This window comes from Mobula hypostoma, chromosome 7 (genome assembly GCF_963921235.1).
Source record: "Mobula hypostoma chromosome 7, sMobHyp1.1, whole genome shotgun sequence".
Taxonomy (NCBI): Eukaryota; Metazoa; Chordata; class Chondrichthyes; order Myliobatiformes; family Myliobatidae; genus Mobula; species Mobula hypostoma.
In genome coordinates this window covers 77556841-77582473 of record NC_086103.1, presented here as the reverse complement: position 1 = coordinate 77582473, position 25633 = coordinate 77556841, and the positions used below count along the sequence as shown (strand labels likewise).

The window sequence follows — 25633 nt, the reverse complement described above, 5'->3', positions numbered from 1 at the left end:
ACTTTCAGATGTAAAACATTACCCTCCAATACAAAAGAGGTGAAAGTAAATTACAGTGTGTAAGCAACATTAGTACGGTCTCTAAGGTGGTACCTGATGACCTCATTTAGATGATGAAATAGAAAGTAGGACAAGAGTTGAAGTGCATTATTTTACCACCTGTAAGACACCATACCAATTTCTTTCTTATCTTCAAAATCATTTGGCAAGGACTATATCAAAATAACTGCCATTTCAAAAAGAATAACATCAAAAGATTTCAGCAGGGCTCCACATGGCCTACAGGCCTACGGAGAGAATCAAGCCTCAGTAACTAATGCATTATACAGGTCTGACTGGCTCATAGCTGAACTGGTAAACTGTTGTTTTTCCAAAAAGAACAAAAATGTAGCTAAACTGTAATGGTTGTTGTATTTCTAAATGTGGTAAATCTCTCAATAATATGCTCCACTATTTCCATGAGGGCTGTAAATGTTTCAATGATTTAAATCTAAGTATTTTTGCAGAAACTCTGTGGTTTAATTTCTTGAAAATATTAAAATTTAATGTGCACAAGTACATCAGTGTCAGCAGTAAAAAAAAACACAAGACCTATTTTTTTCCTGCAAACCACTTGCAAATATCATGACCTAGGTTTCCAGTTCAGTAGCATTCCCTCAACACTGCACCTGTTAGAGCTGCAGTCTTTCAGATAGTACCCTAAACCAAGATTACATCTGCACACTCAGATGTAAAAATTTGCCAAGATATTCTTGGAAAAACTAACAAGTTCTTATGTGGCTTGATTAAAATTTAGCCATCACCCAACATCAAAATTAGATGGTCCAATCACTTAGTTTATTGCTGATTTAGGAGAGTGCTGCATAGAAAATTTATTGCTTTCTAACTTATCTATTTTTCAAGGTAATTTACATTGCCTTGAAAAAGTATTCAGCCCCCAACACTTCGTTCACATAAATGATCATTACATCCAGGTATTTGAATAAATTTAACTGAGAATTTTTATTTGTGAACCACATGCTACCTTGCTCACAGTACAGCCCAAAAAAGTGAAAATTGTAAAGCATGAAAATGAAATGTCAGTGGTTCAAAAGTATTCATTCCCCTTTGCTCAGTACTTAGTTGAACTACCTCCCGCAGCTATTACAGCCAGTAGTCTTTTTGGATAAGTCTCTATTAGCTTTGCACAACGTGATGGAATGAGATTTGCCCATTCCTCCTCGCTAAATTGCAATTTTGTTGGAGAGCAACAGAGGGACAGCAACCCTGAGGTTTTGCCAGAGATGTTCGATTGGGTTAAGACCAGGACTCCAATCAGGTCACTTAAGGACATCAATTTTCTTCATTTGAAGCCACTCCAAGGTTGCTCTGGGAGTGTACTTTGGGTCATTGTCCTGCTGAAAGACAATCTTCTTCCCCAGTTTAAACTTTCTGGCAGAGGTTTGGAGGATTTTATCCAGGATCTCTCTGTATTTAGCAGCATACATCTTCCCATTAATCCTGACCAGATTTCCAGTCCCTGCTGCTGAAGAGCATCCCCATAGTATGATGCTACCTCAACCAAACTTCACAGTAGTGGTGGTGTTACCTGGCTGATGCGCAGTTTTAGATTTACACCACACGTGCCACTGTATGTTGAGGCCAAAAAATTCCACTTCAGTCTCATCTGACCACAAGACCTTCTTCCACATTTTTACAGCATCTTCTAAGTGATGCTTTGCGAAAACTTTATGGGCAAGGATATGCTTTGTTTTTAAAGCCAGGGCTTCTTCCTTGCCCCTCTTCCACAAATATCCTCTTTGTGCAATGCCTTAAGAGATTGTGGAGCCATGAACTTCATCTCCAGTTGTAGCCACTGACTTCTGCAGCTCATTTAGGGTGACTGTTGATGTCACAGTAGTCTCTGAAGCCATTCTTCTCTGGACAGCATGACCAAGGCAGAGTGGCTGTGGTTTCATATTTTCTTCCATTTTTACACAATGGACTGCACTGAGCTCAGAGGTATGATCAGTACTTTTGAGACAGCCTTGTACACTTCCCCCAATTTGTGTTTCACTATTATCATTTCCCTGACTTGGCTTGAATGCTCTTTTATCTTCACTTTGGTTTGGTCTGTTGAAATTCTACCATACTGTTGGACCAAACAGAGAGTGGGGTATTTATTCTTGAGTTCATTGAAAACAGGTAATCTTCCAATTTTCTAAATCAACAAATTGAGTGAGTTGGTAAGTTAATATACAGTATCAAATATACCTGAAAGTTATTGTAGTAATTACTAAGGGGTTGAATACTTTTTCAGCCTCACAATTTTGGTTTTTAATTTTTAGTAAATTGTTGACAGGCTTTAGAATTTTTCTTTTGATTTGACATGATCCAGTGTTTTGTAGATTAGTTCAATTAAATCATACTGTTTGTATTTAAAATTTAGAAAATGAGACAGTAATGTGTGAAAATACTTGGGGGGGCTGAATACCTTTTAAAGGCACTGTACATATTTGGCTGTGAAGGTTAGGAGCAGGACAAAACAGTTTAATTTATGTAGTCTAAAGCCTTCATATGAAAGGGGCTATATAAATTTAAGTTTTCTTTCTTCAAATTGTAATTTAGTTCATCTGTCACAGTCTCTGTATTAGTGGCGATCAATTCAAAATGTTATAAATTTGCGCCAGCCATTCCAAAGGACAGAAAGAGAGTGGTTAGCATCTGTTCTATTCTTAACAGGGGTGACAGTTAAACCCCAACAGTTCCTACAAACAATGTGCAGTTCCAATTAAAAAGCAAAAGTACAAGAGCAGGAGCAAGAGTGAGAATGATAAAAGGAAACACGGGAATGAATGAACAAGTAAAATGAAAACAGTAAGTTAGATATTGCATTCTTCCTGCAGTCGTGCTGCATTGTACTGTCCTCACCAATGGCCTAAGGAAGAAAGCAGCATGTAAATAACTTGACCATGCCACAGACTGAAATAGGACTCTAATGTTTTGGTATTCCTGCCAAATAATTGACAGGCGCAGTTAGCATTCAATCAATGAGACCCAGTTACATCAACATGGCTGTTAGGCTGAATACAGTGTAAAAGGAATTTGCACTTCAAACCAACAGTGTCTGAGCTTTGATGAGCTCTTTGAACCCACTGAATGCAATCTGACAGCAGGCTAGGATTGGGTCATTGCTCCCATGGATCTCACAAGGGGAAGGCTGCTCTTTGCAACTCAAAAGGTCAAGGGTTTCACACACAAACACAGAGCTCAAGGGATGCAGCAAAACTCTTCACACAACACAGCCAAATTGCACTTAACTTCAAATTCTATGGCTTGCAAACTTTCAGGTAGAAGTACTAGAGGTGGGCTAGGTTAGTTGGAGGTAGAGAATGACTCTTTCTGAAATTTGTACAGTTGAGTAATTTGGCATGAATGCCCATTATTGCAAAGTAGAGAACTCTTTCAAATAGATATTTACACAAGTTCATTATCACAGAGAGGAATGATGGATTCAAACTCAATTCAAATGCATCCTGCACTCTGGTACCCCGCACCCATCTCAAGTTCACCCCTCCAGCTAAGAGTCCACACTTTGAAAACAGTTCATTTCCTGAGCATACCAATGGATCCAAAGGAAATTCAATCCATGACCCACACTGGTGTAGATCTGAAGCTCCAGGAATGAACACAAAGACAGAAGTGTCAAGGTGGATAGAGTATAATCTGCACCACACATGTTGTACAACAAAGGAAGTAGCTTCATTTGAAATACAATTTGTATAGCTTTTATAACCAGACAACAGTAAAATTATTTAAGATACAAAGGCTTATTATATTCACAAATCAACAGCTGTGTATTTTTAAAATAATTATGTCAGTTGCACATCATACTTTTCATAAAAACCTCTACAATGGGCAAATCAGCTTTGCCTCCCCTGTGCTCAGTTTCTGGTGATCTACCATAAGTATGGATATGGAAAGACTGTAGCTGGTGCACTTGTCTTAAACTAACCTGTGGAAATTCCAAGCTCAGTCACATCACCAACAGCACAGAACAATGTATGTCCAAAATATCACTGTGCCTGGCATCAAAGGGTAAGGTTATCATCAATACTTACCTAGTCCCTGACTCCAGCTTGCATCAGAGAGCAAATATAGGCATTTCAGAAAAGATCCAAACATATTAATTTAATTAAAATGCAAGAGATAGCAAATTTCTCATTTTTGCTGATAGCAAAACATGTACCAACACAATGAGTATTAACTTCATTTCACTTTTATTAGCAATTTGAGCACTTGCTTTGATCAAATGTTCAAAACAAAGTCTTTAAATAAAAATAAAAGGCACATAGTTGCAGAGTAAAATAACAACATCACATGGTGACATTACACCGCACAATCTCTGCATTGGTCAAGTGGTATAAGCTATAAATGTGATTATAGGGAATGCCAACAATGTCATCCACTTAGTCTTAAATCAGGCAAGAAAGGAAGGGAAAAAATGTGGAACTTGGAAATCTTTAAGGCCTCAAAAAGACCGATTTAAATTCACTATTGATATTAGGTTAGACAGTACACTGTACTATATGCACTTGGTGCATGATGCTCAGATGGAAAATATAAAATGTAAAGAACACAACTTTAAACTTAATTGTTTCTAAAAAGTATGAAAGCATCTAAATAAGACTCTGGGACCTGTTCACTGGGAAACATCTTTCATTTAGTAGAAATACCACTTGGTCCCATGCTTCGATGGCAAGTTTTCAAACTCTAATTACACATAGTGCAAAACAGGCTCTCTGAATTTATAAGGCTTTTCAACTTGAACATTACAAGCAGATGTCTCAAGAAACTTCAGATATTCCAGGCTTTACAAAAGCAACATTCTTAATAAGAGGGAACAATAATTAGCCTGCTATTTTTCCAGAGAAAGCAGCAAACAAAAAAATCTGTAATTAGCGTCCCATTTTACAAAGGAACTGCTCAATGCTGAAATGATAACTATGGAAATAAAGAGTCTTGGAAGCATAAAGGTGGGGGGGGTGGAGGGGGAAGAGAGGGGGGGGAGGAGAGAGCGAGAGCGAGAGAGCGAGAGAGAGAGCGAGAGAGCGCGAGAGAGAGAGCGAGAGAGAGAGCGAGAGCGAGAGAGCGAGAGAGCGCGAGAGAGAGCGAGAGAGAGCGAGAGAGCGAGAGAGAGAGCGAGAGCGAGAGAGCGAGAGAGAGCGAGAGAGCGAGAGAGCGAGAGAGCGAGAGAGCGAGAGAGCGAGAGAGCGAGAGAGCGAGAGAGCGAGAGAGCGAGAGAGCGAGAGAGCGAGAGAGCGAGAGAGCGAGAGAGAGAGAGAGACATAGAATATTTCAATGAAACTTTATAACTGGCTAAATACAATAGAACAGCTTGTCAAAGACGTTTGTGCTAAGCAATTCAAAGTAGCTGGGCTGATCAAAGGTTAAAACTTATCTGCTCAAGTTTTTAACAATGTTCTGGCTTTTGAGAGTGAACAAGTAGATGATATTCCATCACCATCAGTGAGAGAGACATGAATGAAAAGAATTTAGGAGACAAACGCGCTGTTGTGAATTTTTTTTAAATGGTTTGGAGCAATGAGCATGTTGTCTAATGGAGCAGGACATCAGAGAGCCTTTTGCAAACAGATGTCCTGAGGGGGGAATCTTTTGCTTTTAGCGGTATTGCCGGTGTACAGAGATCAAGTGTATGGAGGTTAATTGCCTTCCAGTATACACATATAATAGGTGTCCTGGTGCCTGCTCCAAGGAGTTTATTGCTATCCAGGCCACTATCTGGTGGAGTGAAGAAATTGGAAAATTGAAGCTATCAATGCAATGCAATAATCAGAGGAAATAAAACAGTTTAATTCACAGTGGTAGGACAGTTACCATTGTTAATATTTTATTTTATGTCACAAGTACAGCCTACTATATACTGTTATACTTGAGATACAAAATATAAAAATTGTGACCAAAGATCACCCACGTCAAATTCATCTCTCACTTTGTTCTGTAGCCATACCACAACACACAAGCAAAAGCAGTAAACGTGAATCTCACTGGTATTCACACTAATGGTCAGGCCAACATGCTGAGCATCGAAGACTCAATCACATACATTTCTAAATAATGTTTGCGTGCCTCGCACCAAACTACTGAAACACAATTATTTGAAGCACAGTCCCAAGAAGAGACTATCAGACAAAGAAAAAAGATTATGGCCACTATCAAACTCTTCTTTAAAACAATGCAATAGCACCTTGGAATCTGTGGGCTCACAAGCACTCAAAGGTGAAAGAGAAGCATTTGGGATGGCACTGAAAAATGTAGTCTATGCATCAGGATGGCGAGTGTACCATCCCACACCAACATGCCTATACTATCAGGAAATTCCTATGCTAGTTCTGGAAGAGACTGCAGGTATTATATTGGCCCCATCAGTCACCTTAGAACAGCTTTGGATTCAAGTCTTCCCTGATCCCCAAAGACTGCCATAGAAGAATAGCCAATTGCTTAAAATGCTATTTGCATGCACATTTTCATAAATGAGGATTATTTTCTCTCTGCACACCTGTGAGATATCATGACATTTCATTATGATGCCAACATCACTTTATACCTGGAGTGTGCAAATATTCTTGAAAAATGTGAATAGTAGGTATTTGCTAACTGCATGGTTTTTGAAGCATGTTGCCCCTATGAAGTTTACATAACAACTCCTCCAACATGCAGAGTATGTGCTAAAATTGATCTGGGCAACATGAAAGAGCCGCCAAGGACTGAACACAAGATATCTAGAAACCCGTTTCCACCAGTTCAATTAATTGGCACAAAACCAACATCAGTAAAGTTTTCAATAAGTGATGCTGCTCACTCTTCATGTACAATTTTTTTTGTTGATAATAGGTCTCTAATGAGATAAACTAGTTTTACAAACTTTATTTTCCCCAAATACGGAATGTTATTATATTTGAGGCAGGTAGTGTAGACTGTGGGTGGGCTAAAGAGGTTATTGTGGGACCACGAACTGTTCCACGGGGCAGCAGAATGGCTAATGAAACAAGTTTGTGCCATTTCCACTCACCAACGCTGTGCTCCTGATGCATGGTCCGTAACTTCTCAATACTGTCCCAAATACTGTCTCCTTCTCTAAGCTTTCACGGGCTAGAGATTTCTAGGAGACAGTGGGGATGATGATTTCTTCTAGGTAGCTTTCAGCACATATTCTTGAGTTGTTTCTTTTGCGATCCTGCTAATTTCTTCCCACACAATGAGCTGTCAGTACTAAGCAATCCTAGCCAGACAGCATGCCAACTGAGGGTATGATGCTTGAGGCGTTGGTTAAGATTTTAAATAAAAAGCAACCAATGCATGCAAATGTATGGCTCCTAATTGAAGTTATGCCAGTCTGGAAACATCGGGAGAGAGGAAATTCAATGGAGTAAAGTTGCAAAAACAAAATGTTTGCCAACTGAGTGTCAGCAGTCCCCACAAGAGACTCAATTAAACTGATGCATTTGATAGCACATAGATGCGATGGAATAGAAGGATCTGCAGATTAATCAAGTGAGTTGTGGATTCACTCAAGCAATAAACCATAATAGACTGATGAACCTTTGATAGCTATATTCATCCATTGTATTCAGCAAACTTTATCAGCAGCCCTGTGCTGCACACCCATAAACAAATTGATAATCCTATGTTTGCCTCACCACAGCAGCTTTAGCCTAGAGGCACATTGTCTGGTAAATAATCCTAATCTTGATACTTTTTTAAAAAAAAGAGTTGTTTTCAAGGAGCAGGGGGTTAATATGATCAAAGGGACATCCTGATAAGCAAAATACACTGTCCCATCTTGCTCTAGGATGCATGCCAACACATCAGCTGCAGTCAGCACCTTTGGCCAGGCTATAGACAAGAGGAATTTTGTCATGTGTCCAAGGAATAAAACAATGTGCTGTGGAAGATAAAGGCTAGGAAAAAAAAGAGGAAATTTATAGCAACTACTCCATGTCAACTCCCTTCCCTAGTTTCAAACATGCGAAGTGCCAGAGAATAGCTCCTGCTTGTGAATCTCTAGAAGTTAAAGGAAATACAAAAGCAATACTCGAGTTACTTTCATCTCTAACTGACCCCAAAATGATCATTTAAATTATTCTATACTGACACTATGTTATATTGTGTTTAGCCATTCAAGGGTGCTACCTTGAAAACATCTCTCAAAAAGATTCTAATTTGGTTCACCTGTTTGTATAACCAGTTTTTAAGTTATTGTGGCATAGAGTTCAGCCACTGATATTTCCCCTTCCAGGGACACTAAAAGTTTTTAATTCTTTTTTCATCAAGAGTTTACTGCTACACTTCTATCATTCAAGCAGAAATCAGAAGTGCAAATTGGAACATTTCTAGTCGCTAATCTGTGCTGTTGAGGAACTAGTTTCCCTGATTTTAATGTTTATTCCTTTGAGTGGATCCTCTAAGCATTTTGAAGCAACTGAGAAGGAATAAAATAAAATCAACATTCTGTAAATTTAAATGGATGAGCTCACAGTAATATTTCATCCGAGGGAGTGGAAATGCTGTATGAAAGAGTAATCAGGCAGCAGAGGATGCTTCAGGAAAGAATGAACTGTGGCAATGACATTTGTTACCTGGCATACTGTCCAAATATTAACTAAAACCATCCCCCTTTCCACGTTAACCAAAAGGACAAAGCCAACAAACACAAAAGGTCAAGGGATGCATGGTCACTTTGCGACCCTTCTTGCTGTTAGAAGCATGATCACAAGTATTCAGGAAATCATCACTCAAAAGATTCAGGGCACCAACTTCACCAAAGGACACATGAAATTTCTACAAACTGGAAAATCAGGGAGCTTGTGGTTTAAGGGTAGTTTACTCAGACAGGAAAGATGATGAGGAGTCTGCTTTCTGGACACAGCACAACCTAAATGCAATCCCCACTAAGTCTCGGGCTGCTTTCCAATTTTGTAAATAAACTTTGGATTACTTTGCATACAGTAACACCTTTTGCTCTTATTATATTCATCACTACAAAATCAGAACTTTACGTTCCTTGGGAATAAAATAGAACCACAACATTATGATGAAATCTAGTTTCTTCAAAGCCAAGTAACGTCAGTCCTTATCACAATTTGGTTACTAATCCATATACTATACAAGTATTTAATTGAAGCAAATTGCCTCCCAGTCATTTCCACAAAAGGAAAACGAATTAGCTATCTTATGGATTCTTCATTCTTTGAATTAGTAAATGCTGTCTACTCCCAACCACCTCCCAAGTTCAACCAGTTTACACTCAGTTTGCTTAGGTGTTTTTTTTTTAAAAAAGTTTACTTAGATCAAGTTTGGACTGGTTTAAATTTGGTCCAGTTAGGACAAACCTAATCATAATTTGCTGGGTATAGTCATCAGGTCAGGCAGCATCCATAGAGTAGGAAGCAGGTAAAGTTTCAGTTGAGCAATCAGTTCATTGACCCTAAATGTCAACTCTGTTTCTCCCATTACCAGGTCTACTTTCAGCATTTTATATTTGTATTTGTGATATCCATCAAATGAAACATTTTTGGACAATAATAAATGTTCAGTAGTAATAAATGCTCTGGTTATTCAGTAGGGTGACTACAATTCATGAAGATGGAGAGTGAGGAAGAATGTGTTTTACTGCTACACTATCACCTTTTTTCAAGAGAGAACTTGGCTTGGCAAGCGTGCCATATTTGAAACCTCACAGGAGAAATAGAAGCAGGAAAGACCATTTGGTCCATATGAACTGCTTTGCCATTCAGTAAGATCTTTGTCCTCGGTTCTATTTTCCAAGAAAAAAAAACAAATACCCCCAATTCCCTTCATATCTAAAAACATATTGATCTTTGTCTTAAATATATTCAAATAAATTCACCTCCACGGTCCTTCTGTACAGAATTCCAAAGATTCAATACATTCTGAATACAAGATTTCTTCTCATCTCAGTTCCAAATGGCCAACTTCTGATTCTGAAACTGACTCCTCTGGTTGTAGACACCTCAGCCAAGGAAAGTAATCATCCTTTTCAATGAACACCTCTCTGTCCTGTATAATCCAATTGTTTCTCTATCTCAACTGTTAACCATCAGCTCCAATCTAAACTCAATATACTTTCCCTACCACTATTCAACAAGGTTACTTGATTTCTTCTTAAATTTTAGGCAATGTTTTTAATAAAAGCAATTCCCTTCAATCTACTGCAATGATAACACACTAAAATCCTGATTTTCTCTTTCAAAGGGTAGGGACACGGCAAATTGAATTGTGCTTCTAAAATGTTAAAATATTACATTCATACAATCGCTTTTTAGCTGTATAAAAATCATAACCCATCATGTATGACTGCAAATACAAGTTTCCAAGGCCCTTTCAGCATGACAAAGTTCACAATTTCTTAATAATAAAGTCCAGAATATACCATCAGGGGCCAAGGTACTCAAATGGTCTCTGGAATAAAGTGCAGCTCACGAATGGCTTGTGAATGACCCCATAAAGTTGATTTGTTTAACATAAGAATGCAGGAAGACGTTTTTAGCTCAGCTGTCCCCAAGTGCCAGGCCTAGCACAAAACACATGATCGTGGGTAAAAAAAAAGTTCACTTCTAATTAAGGGAAGTGGGTGCATTAAGCAGAGAGACATTTGGCTTCCTGTTTGTAACTCTTTTTGGTATTATCAAAAGAAGGGTGGGTGAAAATGGCATGCAAGGAACCACGTACAAAATCAGGTTAAAAAGGTACACAAATATTCAAAGACTCAATTGTACAGAATGACAAAACTTCTCAATATTTTTGAAAAAAATAATTTGGAACAACAGATATGTAGATATTTTCTTTAGAAACAGCCAATGCCCCTCGCTTCTACAGTAGTGCTTACTATGTATAGGCAGCCAAGCACCAAGCCTCACTCAGACAAGATCACTGCGCTATGATCAGGCATTCAAGCACAATCCACCTTGTTAGAATGGTCAAAGGAGCTAGGATATGCTGTTTTTTCACACCTTCTTCAAGGGTAGCAATACATCCTTACACTAGATTTGGCTGGTAGATCTGCCAAACTAATGAGAAGTTGAAAGGGTATGATTCATACTCCCCAATGTACTGCATTCAAAACTATTAATGAAACAGGCTACTTCTTTAATATAAATGTCCATCTGCAAAATTTACATCTGTAGCGCTTCCTATTTGATAAGGAGTAAAATGGTTGGCCAATCGTTATAAAGATTATTCATCTTAAGCAGTCTTCATTTTATTCATTTTTTTAAAAATAAAGAATGATTCTTCAAGGCCAACATTAAGTGTCCATCACTAATGACCTTCAGGACAGTGGAGGTCGGCAGTCAATGTGATAAAGGAGATTTGAGGTGCTTTAGGGTTTTAGATCAGCAACAACTTGTGTCCAATTCAGTGTGGGGCCAAACCTGGGAGAGAGCTTGGACAGCATTACGGTTCCCAAGGATCTGGTGCTTTTTGCCCTCTCATGTTCAAACTAAAGCTGCAACAGCGCTAGGATTTGTCTATGGAAATGGCTCGTATACAAGCCAGATTAAACCAAGACCCAACCGATGACATGCAACAGCAACATGCTACGCAAATAAGTAGTTATGAATCAATATCCATGGCAACATTTTATCTAAACTATTTGAAAAGTAATAGTCCAAGTCAGGACAGGTTGAGTATTGTGTAAAAGGCTTGAAGCTTTTATTGAGTTTTAAACTATTAAATAGCTGAACTACAATTGGGCTACAGATGATGTTATTGGGGGATGACATGTATGCCTGTTGTTATAAGCAGGGTGTAAAAAAGCATGGTGGTTGCTTCATAAGCAAGTTTTCTGACAAACAGATTATGCCACATAAACATGGACCTGGGCAAAAACGAAGACTCGCCCAAATGGCACAAAACCAAACATCAGGAACAGGACATCTATCACGATACAACAGAATCAAGTTCACTCGGGGAGGGAGGGGGGGGTGCGGGGTGTACTTTATTTTAAAGAAAAGTTTAGCAATAATCTTTCTTTACAAAAAAGGAAATTATAATAGTACCAAAAGACAGCAATGAATGCCAAGAATCCTTGCCAAAACTTCCTCCTTTGAAAATGTCATAGGAACCTTAAATATGGTTTGCAAGGATTATCTTTCTAAAGAGAAATTTCAAATGGCAATTATAGATTTATGAATTCAGAGTATTTCAATTTGTTCTACTCCTTAATGATACACTTGCATGCCACATGTTCAGGCACGCTGTTAAAGTTGGCTGAAAGGAATGCAGTGCCTTCAATGCAAACATGAACAAAGGAATTTATTTTCTGCTTAGTACATTTTCTATTGAAATAGTGTAATACTATATAGCAACAAGTTTTCCTGCAAACAAAACCACATTGAGTATCACATTAGTGACAATATGGTTCACCACAGAATTCATGAAAGTAACAGATTACCTATAAAAGACTAATGCTTGAGATTGTGTTACATATTACAATTGAAAATTATTGGGCTAATTTCTAAATGCCAGTCAATACCTTAATAAGTTTCCAGTTCTGGGACTTTCAAGACATTAGTTCATTTTCTGAGCAATGAACAGAGTGAGATTCCTTGTACTTTGATAATCTTCAACTGCAGGTCCACTAATGATCCTTGAGGAATTAAGACTCAATACATCTTCCAGTGTACACTGGTTCCTCCCCAAGCTAAATCTACATTTATTTGCCGTGTTACTTAAGATAAAGATCGCTTAAGGCTGATTTATACTTCTGTGTCAACTTGACGCTGTAGGTACGGCGTCGCCACGAACCCTACGCTGATCCCTACGCCGTAGCCTGACGTGTACCTCTCCCAAAATGTAACTATGCATCGCGGCAACGCAGACCGAACAACTGTGATTGGTCCGCTTGGTAGCATCGCATTTCCTCCTACGCTGTAATAGCTTCCCATTGGGTGACTGAAGGGCAGGGAAGGAACTCTGGCTGCAATGCTTTCCATAAAGCTTTACAGACCTCCGAAATTATGGAAGACACATTTCGCTTCTACGAAAAAGGACGCTCGCTTTAAACTTGTTTACCCCAAGAAAGACTACCATGAAGCCTTGCACGGGCAGGTGTGTGCGCATGCGCAACGTGCCTGAATTGCAGAACAACGCAGGCACATCAACGCACAAGTATAAACGCTCACAATGCGCGTAGGCCACTTGCATAGGTTACGGCGTCGAGGTGACGCACAAGTATAAATCAGCCTCAAGTCTGTGCAACTTTTGTCAAAAGCTTCCAGGTATCTGATGTATATTTTAAATCACAGAATTTTTCAACATCCACTCAGCATTACTTGTGCACAGTGGAAAAGGGCAAAATAGGGAGCAGCAAGTTCGCAAGGAAGAGATGAAGAAGGTGAAGAGGCAAGGTTATCAGTGAGAAATACATGGAAGTTAGCATAAAAGTTTTACAAGGATAATCTACAGGTTATTCTAGCATCTTCCGTTCTTAATCAACTCTACATACAGTTTGTCATGAAGTTCTGACAGTTTCAGCTTTCTGCCACCTTACCCAGAAACAGAGCTTAAAATTAACAACATCCATTTTTATAAACAAAATTAATATCAGAAAGGATGAAGGAGTGGGATGGTGAGCATATTTGACATCCTTTACTCTGTTAATTCAGATGCACAGGAAGCATCTTTTGAAGGCAGTTAACAGAAGCTGTCAGCTTTATGGCACCAAACACACTGGCCTACAGTTTTATCTGTGCTATTTTTCTGGCAATGATCCAAACACTGTTTCAAAAATAAAAACTGCACATTCTGCTCATAGCTCTGACCTCAGGAAGTGGCCTATAAAAGGACCACACCACCAAAAAAACTGACAATCCACTATCCAACTATCTAGAAATTCCAGCACTTTGGCATCTCATTCATCAGGTGATTTTTGTATCTACTGTATTCCTTACTCATACACCAACACCTAGCTCCCAGGCTCCCTTCCTACTAACTGGGGACAGTGTTCTCGCAGTAATGGAGTAATACAGCACAGAAACAGGCTTTTGGCTAAACTCGTCCATGTTGATCAAGTTGCCCATCCACTCTAATCCCATTTGCCCATGTTTGGCCCATATTCCTCTAACCCTATCCTATATTAGGATTTCGGTTAACTGGGACTCACTGGGACCATGACACTTTGGTCCAATTAAGCGGCTGCCCCAATTACCCAAAGTTTCATGGAAATAGTTAAAAAGGTGTAAGAAAGGCAAACTACCTTTAACTGAGTAACAAATTATGCATTTAAAGGAAATACAGAACAATTACTACAGTACCATAAAATTATGTATTAGTTCCTAATAGTTATCAATAGAGGAAATCAACTAGGGCATGCTGCCATGTTTCTTTAATTGTAAATGAACAGAATCAGCACAGACACCTAGTGCAGAAAATGGATTGCATTCATACAGGGCTTTCAACAATTGCATCCTCCAAATGTTCATTTTCATTGAAGCGTTCAAGATGATTGTTGATACCTTCAAATTCTCTCTAGTTCCTAACTTGCTGAACTAGTGAAATTGATTTATTCTTGCTCCTGGCCATTTCCGGCATCTCCAAGCCTAAATGCTCAAATATGCAGTGAGCTAAAACAGTTCTGAATTGTCTTACTGCTAATTTTTTGCCAGCTATCAGTGACAAAACTCCCAATGAAGCGGAATCCACTGTACTTATCCACGTCTTTTATATGTTGCTATTTTGTGCCTGCCTCAAATATTTCCTCTGGTAAGTAATTACATATATGCACCACCTCTGCATGAAGAAGTGCCCTTTTAGTCACTCTTACACCTGGGCACATGGCCAAGTGATTAAGGCATTGGACTAGCTACCTGAAGGTCGTGAGTTCGAGCCCCAGCCGAGGGAACTTGTTGTGTCCTTGAGCAAGGCACTTAATCACACATTGCTCTGCGACGACACTGGTGCCAAGCTGTATTAGTCCTAATGCCCTTCCCTTGGACAACATCAGTGTCATGGAGAGGGGAGACTTGCAGCATGGGCAACTGCCGGTCTTCCATACAACCTTGCCCAGGCCTGTGCCCTGGAGAGTGAAGACTTTCCAGGCGCAGCTCCATGGTCTCGCAAGACTAACGGATGCTTTTTACACCTTTACCTTCTCACTGAAAAGTTGATTGTTAAAGTATGTACCACCTGATAACTGAATGAACATTGTTTTGGGATATTAATATAAACAACATGCAATAATATGGAAAATCTGCCAGTCTGGCACCACTAAAGCAACAAGTGTACCAAATTATAGGAGTTTTACTGTACAGTTAGCATTCTTGAGCTACTGGGGAGTGCTGGCAAACAAGTACAAAGAATATAATGAGTGTGGAAGGCGAATACCCTGCAATTTTGAGAGCTCTGTACCATAGCTCAAAGAATGACCCATCCACATCTGAATTCATTGTAGATGTCAATATCACTTTTGCAAATTCTTCACTTCGCAGGAATTGAAATATTATTGTCACATGTACTGAGATACTGTGAACTATTCTTGACTTTTGAAGTGCAGCAGCAACTGTCAAAATGTCAAATGTGGCACAGCACAGTGGGGATGGCCTGCAAAGATTGTGAGGCAAAGCTTCTGATGGTGAAGTGGATCTCGATTTTGACAGTTGTGCAGGCTAATGTTGTTTGCTAGATAAACCTCAAGTAGCAAGAATCTCTGCCCTATTCTCAGGGTCAGTCAGGGTCATCTCTCAGGATCCTTGTTGGCTGCCTCTACTGAAATATGCCACACATTTTCTGCTCATTGCTACATTTCAAAATAATAGCCCTAGGAGCAAAGTGGGGACCTTCCCATTTTGATACATCTGACTTGTATACTCACTGTAGCAAGGGCTATACTACTGAGCTGCTAAAAAGTGCTGGTATTCCTCTCTCCTCACTTAAATCTGAAACACTGGCCTTTTATCCAGATTTCTTCTGTCATTTCTGGCCACTTCACTTTGAGGACAAAGCTTAATTATGAAGACAACCTACCTGAAGATGAGGGGGCTGGAATCCCAGTTTGGATCAGACCATCTGACGCTCGTTTGGCAAATGGTTACGTAGTCCTCTGCCTATAACAGCAGGAGTGATGAGCTATGCTCGAGCACTCAGCATTAACTAAAAGTTGTTCTCTGAGTGAGAGCAACACACAGACACACAATGCTGGAGGAAATCAGCAGTTCAGCCAGTTTCTGAGAGTACAGTCGACATTTCAGCCCGAGCCCCTTCATCAGGACTTGGCCCAAAATGTCACCTGCACTTTTTCCCCCATAGATGCTGCCTGACCTGCTGAGTTCCTCCAGCATTGTGTGTGTGTTGCTTGGATTTCCAGCACCTGCAGATTTTCTCTTGTTCGTTCTCTGACAGTAGTGTTTGTTATTCATGATTCATGCCAATATGGTTGATTAACCCACCGAAATACAAATTTTGGCATTACACTGTAACTGGTTCATTTGGATGAACTGGCTGCCAAGAAAAACAAAGTTAATGTTCTCAAAGTTCACTTTTACTTCTCTCAGAAACATGCAAAATTGATTAATGCTACATTAATACAGTTTCCATCTGTGTAAAGCTGTTGACCTGGGTGTTGTGCAAGTGAATTTCTCTCATTATAAGATGATAATTACAGACCAGAAAATGCTGAGTGGGCTGGTGTTACTGGAGTACTAAGTTTGAGCTATGCCACTAATAGAAACATATTACGTCAGCATAAGATGGTGGGTTTAAGCAGAGAGAGTAAAGTGTGGAGAAATTTTAAATCTGGCCCTCATAGATCTGAACACATTTGGCTCATATGGCTTTCATTTTCATTACAGATTGGTTTCCTAGAGCCACCACATACCTGGTTCATCTTGAAGAAGTCCAAAGCAGGTCTTGTCCATCGGACGTCGTCATCATGCCTTCGTTTTATACCGCACTTCCGTTCATTTAAGTCACAGGGCTGGGAGTGACTCCGCAACAAGCCCTGCTGTCGTCGGTTCATCTCTGGAGTGGAGGAGGGTGTGCTTTTGGCTGAAAGCAGACATCGTGCTGCTTCTTGAATATGTACCGGTGACAGTGAGAAACGCCTCTGAGGAACAAACGTGCACTGCACACCCAAAAAAGTTCTCTCACCAATATCTGTGGAATGATTATTGGGTGACAGCATCCATGGTAATGGAGATTCAGGAGATGCTGTGAGACTGGAAAATGTGAAACTGCTGGTGTTGGAGGGAAGACTGGAGTTGGATAGCTGCTGGAGACCAAGGCTGGTGGGGCGCTGAGTTGGGTTACTCAGCTGTGTGCTTCCATTTCCACCACTATTGCATCGCCGTTTGATAGGAGTCCACACCTTGGATCCAGCAGGCTTCCAGAGAGACCTGTAGCGTGACAGGTCCTCTGGCACGGAGAGTGACCGACAGTGTCTTTTGGTTGGTGGATCTGGCAGTGAGGCAAAACTCTCAGAGAACTGCAAGTCACTTAGATTCCCCACTGAAGTGCTCGTCACATGTCCCATCCACGTGTTTGTTGCTTGTCTTGTGCACAGTGATTTATTCTGACTGGAGGAATCGATACTGCTTAGGCTGCAGCTTGCGAATGAAGAAAAACCCATATCTGCTGGCAAATCAGTGTTTGAGGACTCTAAAACATTCCAGTTCTTTTCCCCTGTAAAATGAGGAAAACATTTAGTAATGCAATTCTATCATGAAAGCATCACGTGATTTCAGCATTGTGTCCAACACCAGATATCCATTCAATCCGGTGATGATTCCATGGGTCTATCATCATTTAATAACTTAATCGTTTCCTCACCTAACATCTATTCTTCTTGCAGTTGCACCTGCATGAGCCAAATGGATACCAGTTGGGAGCAAAATCCTTCGTGAGACTGCTCTTAACCAAATCAAAGTAATTATGCTACCTCAGGTGCTGTCCAAGCTGAGATCGGCTATGTGGAAAAGGAACTTCAAAGTTCAAAGTACATTTATTATCAGAGTACGTATATAGAATGCAACTCTGGGATCCATCCTCCTGCGGTCAGCCATGAAACAAAGAAACACTATGGAACCCATTCCTAGAAAAATATCAAACACCCAATGTGTGAAAAAAAGAACAAATTGCGCACATGGCAAAACATCAAACCAGGAATCCAAGAATATTCAGTCTAGTTTAGTTCAGTGCCTTGACTTTAAAGCATCTTTGACTGACTTGCCAAGTATAAATGAGGTACAAGTGATTTAGATGACATTTTTCTTTCCCTTTAAGTGCTCCTCCAACACCATCAACAACATAATAATTAGGGAATAAAGCTTACCAATGGCATATTAAAAAGTGGATATTGGTTGAATTACAAAAATATATTTATGGTCTCCTTTACAACTTTAACAATTCAAGTTCAATTGTACATTTATGAAACAAGGACAATAATATTAGAAAATTTCTTGTTACCCTTTTTGATATATATAATTATCAATAAGCTAAGAGCCAGAGGTTGTCTGACAGTATCTCCTTTTCTATATTTTACACTGTGTTACTTGTTCCTGTGAAATATGGAAAAGTTTGCACTCATTGACATTTCTTCAACTTTGCATTAGGTTTGCGCAAGTTCTTTGATGAGAAAAAAGAATCAAGTTTCAGTATGGTGCGGAGAGGTACTGCAATTAGTGCCAGGTTTCTGACTTTGGTTTCAAAAGCTTGAACTCTTCTCCTGATGGCCATCTAGAGAATCTAATTAGAGACTGGCTGCTTATAGACATTTGACAAGGATAGAATCGTAGGGGTTAAAACAGCTGTTAATTTCCATGCACATCTCAGAAAGGAAGACTAATTACTTGGGTGAAGAGGAGATTGCAGGCTGCTCATAAAACTACACTACAGTAAATTGGCAGGTAGCTGCAGGGGAGGAAACCTGAAGTGATTTTCTTTTTGTAAACAAGACATGGTTGTCTGCGCATTGCTAATTCTCACAAGCTCCAATGACGACAATTGCCCATTTGGTCAATAAATGCCAACTAATTTTACCACTCCCAAACTGTAAGTGTTCCAATGCCAAATTAGTACATTAAGATTGGAAGTGGTTGTGATGCAAAGAGAAAGCCTTCATTGTATCAGGTTTCAAAGCTTCCAATTACATCTTATGTTTCCATGAATGGTCAAATTCAGTATCATTTTACTAAGTCAGCGCCACACCCAGGGCTTTTGTGTTTTCTAGCAACCAGGTGATTAAATTCAAATACTATTGCATTACAAATTCAGGTATCTAGATAAATAACATGGATCACAATTCAAGCATCAACCTGACTCAACTGTTGTTTTAAAAAAAAAGGATCTAGTGCTTTCCTGGCATATATAAACTCATCTTGGGCTTCCACTGGGTACATGTATTGATTATAACCGACTTTTCAATGACAAATTCTGTCTTCATGGCAGAGTTCATCATCGAAACATTGGTTTTAATCGATACCTATAACCAGCTGGAAGTCTGAGAAGAATTCATTTGTTAACTGTTGTTTATACATTATCTTTTTAGAACTGGGACACTTAATCCTGGGAGATACTTTACTGCAATAATGATGAACTTATTGTCAGAGACTTTGTATGAATAAAACCTTCATTGAGGCCTATCCATGTGTACTTATTTATTGAGATACAACACAGAACAGACCCTTCCAGCCATGCCACCCAGCAGCTGCCTCCCCCACCCCAATTTAATCCTAGCCTCATAAGAAATAGAAGCAGGAGTAGGCCATCCAGCCCATCGAGCCTGCCCCACCATTCAATAAGATCATGGCTGATCTGTCCATAAACTCATCTCCATCTACCCGCCTTTTCCCCATAACCCTTAATTCCCTTACTATGTAAAAATCTATCTAACTGTATCTTAAATATATCTAGTGAAGAAGCCTCAACTGCTTCCCTGGACAGAGAATTCCACAGATTCACCACTCCCTGGGAAAAACAATTTCTCCTTATCTTTGCCCTAAATCTTCTCCCCTGAATCTTGAGGCAATGTCTCCTAGTTCTAGTATCACCTACCAATGGAAACAACTTTTCTACTTCTATCTTATCTATCCTTTTCAAAATTTTGTATATATCTGTAAGACCTCCTCTCATTCTTCTGAATTCCAGACAGTATAGTCCCAGGCAACTCAATCGCTCCTCTTAGGTTAACCCCTTCATCTCTGAAATCAACCTGGTGTACCTCCTCTGCACTGCCTTCAAATCCAGTACATCCTTCCTCTAGTATGGAGACCAGAACTGCACACAGTACTCCAGGTGCAGCCTCACCAGTACCCTGTATAGTTGCAGCATGACCTCCCTGTTCTTGAATTCAATCCCTCTAGCAAGGAAGGCCAACATTCCGCATGCCTTCTTAATAATCTGTTGTACCTGCAAGCCAACTTTTTGCGATTCATGCACAAGCACTCCCAAGTCCCTCTGCACAACAGTATGCTACAATCTTTCACCATTTAAATAATAATCTGCTCTTCTATTATTCTTTCCAAAGTGGATGATCTCACATTTACCAATGTTGTATTCCATCTGCCAGCACTGACCCCTGCTGCACCCCACTCACCACTGACTGCCAACTGGAGAAACACCCATTTATACCAACTCTCTGCCTTCTATTGGTTAACCAAACCACTATCCATGCCAATACACTTCCTCCAACTCCATGCATCCGTTTCTTATTTATAAGTCTCTTGTGAATGCAGTACCTTATCGAACGCCTTCTGGAAATCCAAGAAAACGACATCCACCTGTTCCCCTCTATCCACTGCACTCATTATGTCCTCAAAGAACTCCAGTAAGTTTGTCAAACAGGACCTGCCCTTTCTGAATCCGTGCTGCATCTGTCTAATGGAACCACTCCTTTCTAAGTGTTTCGCTATTTCTTCCTTAATGACAACTTCAAGCATTTTCCTGACTACAGATATTAAGCTAACTGGCCTATAGTTGCCCGTCTTTTGCCTACATCCTTTTTAAAAAATCACAGGACAATTTACATTGACGAATTAACCTACTAACCAGTACACAGGACTATGGGAGGAAACCAGAGCACCCAGAGGAAACCCACAGTCATGGGGAGAACGTACAATCTCCATTTAAGCAGTGGTGGGAATTGAACCCGGGTCGCCTAACTACTATGCTACTGTGCTTCTGATGACTGAAAATGTTAAGCACACTGTAGCAGAGGTAGCAATAGTGTGGGAACGTATACCCATATCCCAGTAAATACTTCAACACCTTTGCCCATTTATTATTGTTTGGAATCTTGCAGAATGTGAGCCTCATACACAAGGTCAACACTTGGTATCCAAGTCTTATTGCTCTTGAGATTTTCTTAGAATGAAAGTGGAATGGTGATCCATTCCATTGAGTGCCCTACCAATGGTGATGAACTCATAGGGCTATGGCCCTCACTCCTCCAGTTGGTACAGGTTTGTAACTTTGGAAATACCATGGACAGATGTTCAGTAAATTGCTGAACTATTGATACCAGATTTAAAATTTAACAACTGACCCAGCATCAACTGCAGCTTGTGCAATAATGTAAAAGTTTGCATGTGTAGTAATATTTGAAAAGCCTGGCTTGAATTTTAGCCACAGAACTAAACCAGATCATCTCGTCATCGCAGTTGCTTGTGGGATCTTGATGCATACAAGTTGGTTGCATATCTGAAACAGTTATTTGCCTGCAAATTGCTTAGAGATACCCTGCGGTCAGGCACCTGTAAATAATTTCATGTTCGCTTTCCGGTCAATGTGGTGTTCAGTAACAAAAGGTCAAATGGATGGGTTTTGCCACCCTTTTGATACTTTTTTTGCAGGGTAGTGGAAATCCATTAAGGGTCATTTTTTCAGATGGTGGAGATAGTAGAGCTGTTGCTTCATAGTTCTAGCAACCCCGGTTCAATCTTTACATCTGGTACTGTCTGTGTGGAGTTTGCATGTGTTCCCTGTGACCATATGGATTTCCTCCAGGAGTTCTGGTTCCCTCCCACAACACAAAGATATGCAGATTGCTTGGTGAACAGTAAACTTCCTCTAATGTGTAGCAAAGTAGCAGAATAGGGAGGAGTTGATAGGGATGGGGGGGGGATCTGTCCAAAAGGGTGCTTGATGGTCAACATGTCCTTGGTGAGATGAAATACCCATTTGTAGGTTCATGACTCCATTTGGCCCCCAACCCTCCCCACTTGGACACACCCAACTCTCACTGAAATGCTCTTTTGCTTATCAATACAAAACAATATGATTCCATATTCTAGGGAGGGTAGAACTTGTATCAACACCACTGAAAATGCACACACTTGATATTAAAATCTGAAAATCGCATCACCATTTACCATCTAATTATTTAAAGAATCAAGAGCTCAAAGAAAGAGAAGTGGTATGATCCAAGTCCACATTTTACAATTTTAACTGTGTCAACAACAACAGTTTCAACATATCTGCTGTCTACCACCAGCACCATTAACCATGACCTTTTGTTGCATGCGCCTGGTATATATGCTTGCAAATACAATTGTTCTCACAAAATAAGGGCTTTCACTTCCTTAACATTACTTGTGTTTCTAGAGATAGAATTTGATCTAATCTTGCTGGTTTTTCACATGATTCAGTTATATATTTAGAGTCAGAGTCATAACGCACAGAAATGGTCCTTCCACCCACGACATCTTTGTCATATTTTTACCCATGTACATTACTACTACTCCATTATCCTTCTGAAGTTTTTCCAAATAAAACTCTCAAGAGTTTAGACAGATACTTGGACAATTTTTCATTTGGGAAGATGAAATCTATACACTTTTCTAACCCCTCATGAACTTGGAAATATTAACTTTAAACATCAGTCTCCATCATCTGAAGTCAACAGTGCTCCTGGTACAAAGTCACATTAGTGTCACACCTTCTTTACACAGAAGTCAATATAACAGGTTGAACAGACAAGCTCAAAATATAATCTGAATCAAGCAATGAAAATTTGGAACATATAAACAACCTCTATATTGTAAGTGATGAGGAAAGACCAACAGTAAGTGAGCACTTAAGTTCAAAGATGACATCTGGTGATAAACATTTTTTACTTTCAAGTGAAGAAATTCTACAGTTATTAGAACCACAAGTGTTCTCAGCTGGTGATATTACTGAAGACTGAGACAGAGAAACAAGGAAAATTCAAGCTTTGCTTTATTTAATTCATAGAGTTAGCTATTAATCCTGGCCATTCCTTTTTCTTTCTTCTACCCTCTTGGAGAAGTTACAGGAGTTTGAAATTCCAGATGACCAGATTCAAGAACAGCTTTTCCCAATGTTATCAAACTTCTGAATCAATCACCTCTTTCACACCACCTTCCTGGTGATGCCACCACATTCTTGTACCCTTAATTGTACCTTCTCCCATATTGTCACTTCAGCATTTTGTTTGCAATACCTCAGTTTGCAGCAATGTATTTTGCACATTCTGCTTTTGTAGCCACTGCATTTGTTTAATTATTACCATTTATACTGTGAGCTTCATGCATGCAAGGAATTTCACTGCATCCTCCTGTACATGAGAATAAACTAAACTGAATCTTATTGTACCAAGAATAATGATGCGCTTTACAAATGTAATCAGGGCCTCCAGGAAAGAATCAGTAAACTACGACCGTAGGGCTTTGAGGGGTTCGGTGTATCTCCCAGTCATTAGATATGTGTGGAAACCATTCTAAATCAAGCTACTTACTAAACTGCACTTCTTAATTTGGCTAATGAGAAATATACATTCACAAATATGAACATTAAAAAGCAGGTGGAGATTGGCAGGAATCTAGAATGGAGGAAACAAACCACATTCAGAAATATTGTTCAGGTTTGACCAGCTGTCCAAGTGTAACTGAAATCTGACCAGCTAAAACTAGCAGAGTTTTTCTACTACTTAATCAACTAGAATCACTCTGCTGTTTGGGACTTTGGTGTGTCAAGTAAGCTATCTCGAGTTAATAACTCCATTCACCTTCCCCTGGACCCACTGAAAATAACTGAACATAGATCATTAATATAGGTTCGAGTCAAGTTTCTGATAAACATACAGTATAACCAGCAACAATCTCTCTGAACAAGCAAAATTCATTGCATTCCCTAGCTGCAAACTATTAATAGTTGCTTGTTCTCACGCAGCTCAAGCACTAAATCTTTCAGTCACATTATTTGAACTGTAGTTAATGCTTTTCAGCACTGTTCACCTGTATTTGAGAGTCTTCTCATCAGCTACTTCTAGTTCAGCTCAAGCAAGGAGAAGCTCAGACCCAAACTCAAACACCCCCTCCTGGTGCACTAAGTTACTTCCCATCTTGCTCCAAAAATTATCCTTTCGGTCTGATGAGAAACAGTTTTAAAAATTCCCTCGGAGTCAATGGTTACTAAAAGCTGGACTGATCCATTGGGCAAATCAAAGATTTTCATTCCATCTTCAATCAAGCAACAACTGAAGTTGCACAGCGAATAGGTCATTTAAAATTCTGTTTACTATAACTACATCTGAACAGAAGGAATAAGCAAATGAACCCAAATATAGAAGTACAGAGCAATGACAGTCTCTCATATTAATTTACCTCTCCTACTTGTTGGGCTCAAATGACTAATAGCATCTATATTTCTTCACATGTGGGAAAAGCAAGGAGAAATAAGCAGCAAATGAACAGCTACATCAAACTAGAAACATTACCCTATAAAATTTCAAAATGATGGTCAAATTTGATTTGAAAGTAGTCTCAGAAGAGATCACACTGCAGCTACAAAAAAAGGTATCAAATAATTCTCTATCAGTCCTGCTTCGTCTGCAAGGGAACTACATGTACAGTGGCATGCAAAATTTGGGCACTCTGGTCAAAATTTCTGTTACTGTGAATAGCTAAGCGAGTAAAAAAATGACCTGATTTTCAAAAGGCATAAAGTTAAAGATGACATATTTCTTTAATATTTCAAGATTACTTTTTTATTTCCATCATTTACAGTTTCAAAATAACAAAAAACGAAACGGGCCGAAGCAAAAGTTTGGGCACCCTGCACTGTCAGTACTCAGTAACACCCCCTTTGGCAAGTATCACAGCTCGTAAATGCTTTCTGTAGCCTGCTAAGAGCCTTTCAATTCTTGTTTGGGGGATTTTCGCCCATTCTTCCTTGCAAAAGGCTTCTAGTTCTGTGAGACTCTTGGGCCGTCTTGCATGCACTGCTCTTTTGAGGTCTACCCACAGGTTTTCGATGATGCTTAGGTCGGGAGATTGTGAGGGCCATGGCAGAACCTTCAGCTTGTGCCTCTTGAGGTAATCCATTGTGGATTTTGAGATGTGTTTAGGATCATTATCCTGTTGTAGAAGCCATCCTCTTTTCATCTTCAGCTTTTTTTTTTAAACAGACGGTGTGATGTTTGCTGCAAGAATTTGCTGGTATTTAATTGAATTCATTCTTCCCTCTACCAGTGAAATGTTCCCCGTGCCACTGGCTGCAACACAAGCCCAAAGCATGATCGATCCACCCCCATGCTTAACAGTTGGAGAGGTGTTCTTTTCATGAAATTCTGCACCCTTTTTTCTCCAAACATACCTTTGCT

The 25633-nt window shown here is 39.6% G+C and overlaps 1 protein-coding gene across 3 annotated transcripts in view; it reads right to left on the bottom strand.

The window, feature by feature from the left end:
• Positions 1 to 25633, bottom strand: part of fam53c (family with sequence similarity 53 member C) — a 109891-nt gene that overhangs the window by 34809 nt on the left and 49449 nt on the right. For all 3 annotated transcript variants that reach the window (XM_063053653.1, XM_063053654.1, XM_063053655.1), the window contains one exon: positions 16895 to 17697. In XM_063053653.1, coding sequence (XP_062909723.1) covers positions 16895 to 17697 — 803 coding nt within the window. The remainder of the gene's footprint in view (positions 1 to 16894; positions 17698 to 25633) is intronic.